Source organism: Carlito syrichta, unplaced genomic scaffold (assembly GCF_000164805.1).
Source record: "Carlito syrichta isolate Samal-C Ts95f unplaced genomic scaffold, Tarsius_syrichta-2.0.1 Scaffold313017, whole genome shotgun sequence".
NCBI classification, from domain to species: domain Eukaryota; kingdom Metazoa; phylum Chordata; class Mammalia; order Primates; family Tarsiidae; genus Carlito; species Carlito syrichta.
Genome location: NW_007257113.1, coordinates 418,082 through 427,290, shown reverse-complemented (window position 1 = coordinate 427,290; position 9,209 = coordinate 418,082). Strand labels below are relative to the sequence as shown.

Sequence of the window (9,209 nt, the reverse complement as noted above, 5' to 3'; positions counted from 1 at the left end):
GTGCTGGGCGTGGACTCCTTCAGCCTGCCCGACGGCGCTGGCGCCGACCCCGCCTTTAGCAACCCCATCCGCTTCCCCTTTGGCTTCACCTGGCCGGTGAGTGCGCCCCTGGGGCGCCAGGCGGCGGGGACCAGGGGTGGGGGCGCGCCCGTCCTCGCGGCGGGGTCGGGGAGACCTCGCGCTGACCCGAGCTGCGGGAGGCGCCGGCGCGCTGGGGTGCGGGACGAGGCGTACCTGGCCTGTGTGCCCAGCTCTCCGGTAAAGGAGCCCGCCTGGTAGGACGGCTCCGCTCCCTGGCTCCTGGCGCAGTGGTCCTGGCACCGCGCGTCCTGGCAGTCCCACTCGAGCTCCGTCCCCGGAAGGCTAATGACAACCGCCCTGCGGCCTCTTCCAACCCACCCATCTGCTTTTGCACGCTCTTTAAAAAAAATAAAAGCATAATATCCTGTACCTCAGACTGAGAAAATATGCCAGGAAATCAGTCTTAAAAATGTTCTTCCATTTCCTTAAGGAAAGCGAGAAAGGGCAGGAGACGACCCTGCAGACCTGCTGGCTGGCCGCAGCCGCTGGCCTGTGTCCTGGCCTGGTTGTCTCGAGGAGTCTTGGTTTTTGTGTTTTACGTTTCTGGTCTCTCTCCTGTCCCTCCCATATCTCCCAGGGAACCTTCTCTCTGATTATTGAAGCGCTCCACACTGACTCTCCCGATGACCTGGCCACAGGTAAATGCGAGGCCCCCAAGCCCTCAAACCGTGCACACTGCCTCCCTAACATCCCCTTGACCCTGTCCACCCCCAAGAGCTCGACCTTTTTCCCTCTGCTTGGCCCCAGAGTTGGGGGGGAGGGTTTGGTTTCTTCCCGAATACGCTGGGCCCACCATGTCGAGGTCTCCAGGGTCTTGGTCAGAGCCCACCCAGCGGCTTTTCCCCAGAAAACCCGGAGCGTCTCATCAGCCGCCTGGCCACCCAGCGGCACCTGACGGTGGGTGAGGAGTGGTCCCAGGACCTGCACAGCAGCGGCCGCACGGACCTCAAGTACTCCTACCGCTTTGTATGCGACGAGCACTACTATGGGGAGGGCTGCTCCGTCTTCTGCCGCCCCCGTGATGACGCCTTTGGTCACTTCACCTGCGGGGAGCGTGGGGAGAAAGTCTGCAACCCTGGCTGGAAAGGCCCCTACTGCACTGAGCGTGAGTCCTGGGGTTCCACCCCACCCAGGCCTTCAAGAGCGAGGCATTTTTCAGCCATTGAGATCACAGGATTTAGTGCAGGAGAGGACTCATAGACATGTTCTGGTGGGGAAACTGAGGCCCAGAGAGCAGACGTGGTTTGCTAAGGCCTCACAGCCAGCCAGGGACAGGGTTGGAGTCAATTCAGAGGTTTGAACATACAAGACGCTGTTTATCTCCTATAGAAGATTGCCTTGCTTAATCAGGGAGGGTTTTAAAGACAGGACAAGGGGTCAGGAAGTAAAGCCAGTGCTACCCTGAGCATGTGCTTTGGAGAGGGAGGGGAGGAAGGAAGGGAGGAACAGAGTGTGTGTGCGTGCTGAGGCATGCTTTCTATCCATTCTGTCTGCTGTGATGGCATCTTGTGGGGAAGTGACCTCTCCAGAGTGCATGCATGGCCCCACATTCCGTGAGGTGTGCTGTTTTTGCTTTCCTGTCCAAAGGCAGGTTTCCAGGCATGTGGCCTGTGGACACAGGTGGGTGTGCAGAGGCTGGGTCTGGGGCCTGCATTGGTGAGGGTGTGTGCCCCATCTGGTGTTAGCGCTCAGGCTGCACTAGACAGAGGCTCTATCTGCCTAGCCATTAGGTACTGATGTGGTAGGCACGGCCACCAGGGTGGGGCTGGTGGACTTGGGGGCTTGTTGGTGCCCGGTTCCAGCCCATCTGGACCTCCCCCTGCTCACTGAGGCCTCATCTGTAAGCCTGGCCACCCCGCCCATTGGTACTGGATTTCCCTGGAGTGAGGGGTTGCATAGGCCCCAGGGCTGCCCAGAAACCCCAGTGAACTTCCATTCTCCTGCCCTGGGGTAGGCAGACCTCAGCTGGGAGGCCCAGAACCTCTGGGGGAGCATGGGAGTGCTGTTTCCCAGTCCTTGTGCCTGGAGTGAGGGTGGGTCTCGCACCCCTGGGTGCCTGCAGACCCCTGTGGTGCGACGTTCCACACTGCAGACCCCTGTGCCTGAAGACGCCCTGGGCTCCGCCTTGGCCTGAGCTGGTTCTGTTTTCTTAAAAACTTGTGGAGCTGCTCGTTAATGAGTTTCATAACCAGGGCAGTGCACCAGCTTGAAGCCTGGCCCACTGCCTCGACCCCTGGGGCATCTTGGGCCTGGCGGCTGCCTCCCACCCGCTTCCCTCCCTCTTCTTCTTCACCATGGGGTAGCCAGAAACTTAAACTTTTTTCTTCTTATTCAAACACTGGAGCCTCTCCCTGCCCCCAGCTTGCGCGTGCCGTAGATTAGATCTCTCTGGACTGGCGCAGGACACCGCCTGCTCCCATTGGCGGAAAGGGCGCGTGTGTGTGTGTGTGTGTGTGTGTGTGTGTGTGTGTGCATGCGCGCGCATAGCCGAGGGTGTGTGTGGGGGTGGGCCAGGGCGCGGGGGAGGCCGGCATTGTTGCGCTGGGGCAGCTGCCGTGGGGGACAGACAATGGAGCAGCTGTCTTGCCCTGGCACCCTGCATACCAGCTGTCCACTCTTATCTACACACACACTCTCTGGGATATTAAGAGGTGGAGCTTTGTGCATAGAATTGGGAAGTGGGGGAGGAGGGGGGAAGACTTCTGACCCTCTCTTAGAAGAAAGAGGTGGGGGGGTTCCGAGAGCCCTTTTGTCTGTGAGCCACTGTATTAAGAAGAATGCTCACCTCCAGAGCTCAGCAGAGTCCAGAGCCACTCGTGGGGCTGGTCAGCGCTCCACACCTGGGAGTCCACACCGGGAGGGACACTCGCTGGGATGCACTGGTGCAAGGGCAGGCTGGGTCCCCGCACCCAAGGCAGCCTTCATTCTGCTGGGTTCTGGGGTGAGGTCAACCCTGCTCTCCTTTTGCCTGCAGCAATCTGCTTGCCGGGATGCGATGAGCAGCGTGGATTCTGTGACAAGCCGGGGGAGTGCAAGTGAGTGTTGGGCTCTTTTCGCCCTTTCTTGTTATCCATCTACACTCGTCTATCCGTAAGCATCCCTAGGTGCCCATATGAAAAATTCCAGTGAAGCTGGTTGAGCAAGGGCTGTACCTGGTTTCCACTTAGTGAATTTCTGGCAGTGTTTAGGTCATGGGGCTGTCGTCCATCTAAGTTCCCTGATGATTAAGAGAATGTACACATAGCCTTTTAAAAAGAGTTGGCTTGGCACAGAAACAGATCATGGAGTTCAGTGGTTCTCAAACTTTGCCAGATGCTGGACTCACTCCAGAGCACTTAGGAATGCCGCCTGGGGTTGCCCCTCACACCCATGAGGTCAGAACCTCTGAAGTGGGACCAGGCATTCTGTGTTTTGAAGCTCCTAAGGGGGTCAGTATTGTGCCTACCCTGAGAGCCAGTGGCTCACGGTGCCATGGGAGACGGTTTCTATCATGAGGAGGATGTATACTGTGGTCCAACGGTGGTCAGCGACTCTCTGACCCTTTCTGCTTTTCCCCAAGGTGCAGAGTGGGCTGGCAGGGCCGGTACTGTGACGAGTGCATTCGCTACCCAGGTTGTCTGCATGGCACTTGCCAGCAGCCCTGGCAGTGCAACTGCCAGGAAGGCTGGGGCGGCCTCTTCTGCAACCAAGGTGAGCCTTCCCTCCCAAGGCTGCCTGTCCCTTCCAGCGGCCTGGGACTTCCCTGGCTCTTTGGTCCCTGGAAAAATGAAGTCTTCTTGCATCTGACCTGGGGCTTCTTGCCTCCTCCTTTTCTGGCCCCCACCCTCACAGACCTGAACTACTGCACACACCACAAGCCCTGTAAGAACGGGGCCACCTGCACCAACACAGGCCAGGGGAGCTACACCTGTTCCTGTCGGCCTGGGTACACAGGGGCCACCTGTGAGCTGGAGATTGACGAGTGTGACGCCAGCCCCTGCAGGAATGGAGGCAGCTGCACGGTGAGTGGGCTTTGCGGTCCGAGCTAAAGCTGGGCTCCCTGGCGTCGAGGCACTGTGGGCTCTCTGAGCTGAGGTTGGGTACCCTGGTGTTGAGGCGCTGTGAACTCTCAGAGCAGCCCTGGAAAGCCCTTTCCGACCTTCCCTGTCATGCAGGATCTTGAGAACAGCTACTCGTGCACCTGCCCACCTGGCTTCTATGGCAAAATCTGTGAGCTGAGTGCCATGACCTGTGCAGACGGCCCTTGCTTTAATGGGGGCCGGTGCTCAGACAGCCCGGACGGGGGCTACAGCTGCCGTTGCCCTGCAGGCTACTCTGGCTTCAACTGTGAGAAGAAGATTGATCACTGCAGCTCTTCACCCTGCGCTAATGGTAAGGGACCTCCGATGATCGCTCAGCCACCTGGGTGAGTGGTCGCCACCGAGAACGCGTAAGAGCTCATACGTTTGATTCTGAGCATGTCACTCTGTGTGCTGCCCGGAGTTGGTGGGGCCCCTTTCTCCAGCCCATCAGGAGTTCTCTGTGGAAACGTTCTCTTTGAGTCTGGAAGTGCCCAGGGAGTCAGGGAGGTAGGCAAGAGGGCTGTTCTCGAGTTCTATGGGGAAACCTAGGCCAAGAGGCAAGTGACTTGCTCAGGGACACGTGTTCCTCAGTACCTGAGGCTACTGGTAGTTCAGTGAGTCACACCCAAATGCCAGCCCTGCCACTTTGCTTTTGGAAGGCAATCCAGTCCAACACAGCAGTCTGGGGTGTCCCTGCATGAGAAGGCGTGGTCTGTGGACAGAGAGACTCCTGCTAGCAGTGAGGGGGTGCTATGCCAAGAAAACCACGTAGCAAGGGGAGCTGGGTCAGACATTCTAGAATGACTTTTTTTTTCTCTTTCTCTGTAGCTGTAGGCAGGTGTGTTATCCTCTTTGAGTCTTGGTTTCCCCACTGATAACATTGGTCTGGTGGCATACACCCTTTGCCAGGCTATTGTGTGGATGAATGAGGTCTTCAGGAACAGCATTATGGGAAGTCCATTAGGGGAAGCAGCCCCAGCACTCAGGGTGCTTTGCACGGTGCCTGTCAAATTATACCTGGTTGAGAGACATTAGCCCTTATTATTTCTAGCCTATAGACTAGACTAAAACACCTCCAAGTGACCTTGTATTTGAGGTCATAGAATGTGTTGCCTTGAACTGTGACTTACCGAGGTCCAGGCTATCTGTGGTTTGTTGTCATGTCTCTGGTGTCTGCAGTGACATACATGTAGTCACTTCAGAATGACTTTTTGGTGCACAAACCCAGGAGGAGACATGTGATACCTGTGTCCCTGTGTTCCAGGTGCCAAGTGTATGGACCTGGGTGATGCCTACCTGTGCCGCTGCCTAGCTGGCTTCTCTGGGCGGCACTGTGATGCCAATGTGGATGAATGTGCCTCCTCTCCATGCGCGAACGGGGGCACCTGCCGGGATGGTGTGAACGACTTCTCCTGCACCTGTCCCCCCGGCTACACAGGCAGGAACTGCAGCGCCCCCGTCAGCCGGTGTGAGCACGGACCCTGCCACAATGGGGCCACCTGCCACGAGAGGGGCCACCGCTATGTGTGCGAGTGTGCCCGGGGCTACGGGGGCCCCAACTGCCAGTTCCTGCTCCCTGAGCCACCCCCAGGCCCCGTAGTGGTGGACCTCACTGAGAAGCTGGAGGGCCAGGGCGGGCCGTTCCCCTGGGTGGCCGTGTGTGCCGGGGTCATCCTCGTCCTCATGCTGCTGCTGGGCTGTGCTGCCGTGGTGGTCTGTGTCCGGCTCCGGCTGCAGAAGCGCCAGCCCCCAGCTGACCCTTGCCGCGGGGAGACGGAGACCATGAACAACCTGGCCAATTGCCAGCGTGAGAAGGACATCTCGGTCAGTGTCATTGGGGCCACGCAGATCAAGAACACCAACAAGAAGGCGGACTTCCATGGGGACCACGGGGCCGACAAGAATGGCTTCAAGGCCCGCTACCCTGCGGTGGACTATAACCTTGTGCAGGACCTCAAGGGTGACGAAGCCACCGGCAGGGATGCACACAGCAAGCGTGACACCAAGTGCCAGTCCCAGGGCTCCTCAGTGGAGGAAAAGGGGACTCCAACCACACTCAGGGGGTGCGTGCTGCAGGCTGGGAAGGAGGGGCATAACGGGAAGGCCATTAGGGGAAGGCGCCCTGCATTCAGGGTGCTGTGTTGTCAGGAGGGGCTCAGCAGAAAGGCCACCCAGGGAAAGAGCACCGACATTCAGGGGGCTGTGTTGTCAGGAACAGCATTATGGGAAGCCCATTAGGGGAAGCAGCCCTGACATTCAGGGTGCTGTGTTGTTGGGAGAGGCATGATGGGAAGGACACCTGAGGAAAGTGCCCTGACATTCGGAATGCGGTGTTGTCAGGCGGGGCATGGTGGGAAGGCCACCTGGGGAAGGTGTCCTGACATTCAGGGTGCTGTGTTGTCAAGAGGGGCGTGGCAGGAAGGCTGCCTGGGGAAGGCGTCCTGACATTCGGGGTGCTGTGTTGTCAGGAGGGGCATGGCAGGAAGGATGCCTGGGGGAGAGGCCCCAACATTTGAGGTGCTGTGTTATCAGGAGAGGCATGGTGGAAAGGCCGCCTGGGGAAGGAGCCCCAGCATTTGGGGTGTCCTGTTATCAGGAGGGAGCTCCTGGGGGGTCTTCCTTGAAACTCTGGTCCCTTCTCAATTCAAATATATTTTCTTGTGTTTATTGAGGCTTTCTTGGTTTTCCTTTCAGTGGTGAAGCATCTGAAAGGAAAAGGCCAGACTCGGTCTATTCCAGTTCAAAAGACACCAAGTACCAGTCGGTGTATGTCATATCTGAGGAGAAGGATGAGTGCGTCATAGCAACCGAGGTCAGTCTGGTCTCACCAGTCCTGGGGCAGAGGCGACTGGAGCCTGAGCGTGTCTTGCCCTTTTGAATTAACTCTCTCCTGTCCTGCGGCCCCTCTAGGTGTAACATGGAAGCGATATGACAAAATTCCCATTTCTCTTAAAATAAATAAAATTCCAAGGATATATGCCCCAACGAATGCTGCTGAAGAGGAAAGGGAGGCCCCAGACTGCTGCTGAGAAACTGAGTCCAGACTGAGCTGGTTCTCTTCCCGAAGTGAGGACGCGCCTGCGACGGGCCGCGCGGGCTGGGCGCCTGCTGCACTGCCTTCACGACGCCCTTGCACTATGGACAGTCGCTCTGAAGAGATATATATTTAAATGAACGGACCTATTTACTCCATAAGAAGCATGCACTGCCTGAAGTGTATATTGTGGATTCTTATGAGCCAGTCTTTTCTTGAATTAGAAACACAAACACTGCCTTTATTGTCCTTTTTGATACTAAAATGTGCTTTTTCTAGACGGAAAAAAATGTGTGTTATTTTTTGGATTTGTAAAAATATTTTTCATGATATCTGTAAAGCTTGGGTATTTTGTGATGTTCATTTTTTTTATAATTTAAATTTTGGTAAATATGTACAAAGGCACTTCGGGTCTATGTGACTATATTTTTTGTATATAAATGTATTTATGGAATATTGTGCAAATGTTATTTGAGTTTTTTTACTGTTTTGTTAATGAAGAAATTCCTTTTTAAAATATTTTTCCAAAATAAATTTTATGAATAACAACCAGAAGGCCCGGTTCCTCAACCTCGCCTTGCACCCCATTTTCCCCCAGAACTGAGCTGGCCTGGCCTTCCCTCTTCAGAGCTTCAGCCCTGGCTTCACTGGAGCCACCAAAAGCAAGCTTCCTCATCCCTCTGTCCCCACCATAGCTCCCGCTGACCATCTGACCCGGCGAGCAGCACTTTTGTGAACAGCCATGGTCTCTCTGGGGCCATGGCCTCCTCGTGTCTGTTGACAGGTCCTGAGAAGTTTTGGGAGCAGCCTCTCTCCTCTGAGTCTCATTTCTTTAGAGGACTAGAACAATGCCTCATTTGGGATTAAACACTACAAGGCACTTGTGCAGCCTTAGAATAGCAGTTATTCTTGCATTTGGTTGCGAGTTTAGTTTAAGTTAATTCAGAGAGGTTAGTGGCTTCCTAAGACTGCTGTGGTTGTGGTGGCACAGACGATAGTCACAGTGGGAGTGCTATTTGTGCCAGCACCCCTCTAAGCACTTGCTGTGGACTGACTCAGTGACCCTGGTGGGACTTCATGAGGTGAGGAAACAGGCTTGGAGAGGTGAAGTTACCAGCTTAGGGTTCTTAAGTGGTGGAACAATGTTCAAATCCAGGCAGCCTGGCTCCAGACCCTGGCTTAACAATTGGTCATTTTTGGGTAGAAACCCAGCTTCTTATTGTTGACAAGATTTGAGGGATTTAATAGATCCCATAACTGGTATGATGTCATGGCCCCAAGGGATTGGTGTGGATTGCCAGCTTTATAAGATGACAGGTCCACGCTGGGAGAAGTGGCTTCTTTCCGGGGTCAAAAGAGGCAAGTCATGGGATGGACCTTCCTAAGCCATTAGCTACAGAGAAGAGGCCGAAGAGTGGCCTCTGTGCTGTCCCCATCATGTATGTGTGTGTCCTGAGTAAATGATGGTGTCAGGCACGCTAGAGTTGACACAAGACACAGCACCCTGATGGGGCTGACTGCCACATGAGGAGCTCCCACAGCCCCGCTGGTGCCTCTGTCTCTCCAGGAAAAAACCCAGCTTGACCCCAGTGACCAACCCTGGCTGTTATTTTGGAAAAGAGACTTCAAGGCAAAGACTTCTAGAGGGGTAATTCCACTCATGCTGAGAAATCACGTGGGGCCCAAGGGTGCATCAGGGAGACTCAGGCCCTGAGTCTCCTCCCTCACTAACTTTCAAGGTCATGGCAGCATGTTCCAGAATGGACGAGGGAGTCTCCAGCATTTCTCATGGTGGTCTGCAGATCTGGTGAGACAGTGGATGACCTATGTCACAGTTTGCCCAGGAAAGTCCAGCTAACGAACGCTCAATGGCCTGGAGCAATTATGACGGGCCACTTTCACTTTCGGAAGTGGCCTGACTCGGGGTCAGAAATCAAATGGATGGTCTATTTTCAAGAGCGTCTAACATGCTGGATTCTTGCAAAGCCCACTCCATGAGGAACCTTAAAGGACTTAAAGATAGTCTCAGTCTC

At 55.4% G+C, this 9,209-nt stretch overlaps 1 protein-coding gene across 1 annotated transcript in view; it reads left to right on the top strand.

Annotated features, from left to right (window-relative positions):
* Positions 1–7,731, top strand: part of DLL1 (delta like canonical Notch ligand 1) — an 8,018-nt gene extending 287 nt beyond the window's left edge. Inside the window, exons 2-11 of the mRNA XM_008070122.1 lie at positions 2–96; positions 659–719; positions 929–1,186; positions 3,056–3,116; positions 3,641–3,771; positions 3,913–4,082; positions 4,236–4,452; positions 5,407–6,205; positions 6,837–6,954; positions 7,053–7,731. Of these exons, the coding sequence (XP_008068313.1) occupies positions 2–96; positions 659–719; positions 929–1,186; positions 3,056–3,116; positions 3,641–3,771; positions 3,913–4,082; positions 4,236–4,452; positions 5,407–6,205; positions 6,837–6,954; positions 7,053–7,058 (1,916 nt within the window). The 3' untranslated portion in view covers positions 7,059–7,731. The remainder of the gene's footprint in view (position 1; positions 97–658; positions 720–928; positions 1,187–3,055; positions 3,117–3,640; positions 3,772–3,912; positions 4,083–4,235; positions 4,453–5,406; positions 6,206–6,836; positions 6,955–7,052) is intronic.
* The last annotated feature ends 1,478 nt before the right edge of the window (positions 7,732–9,209 follow it).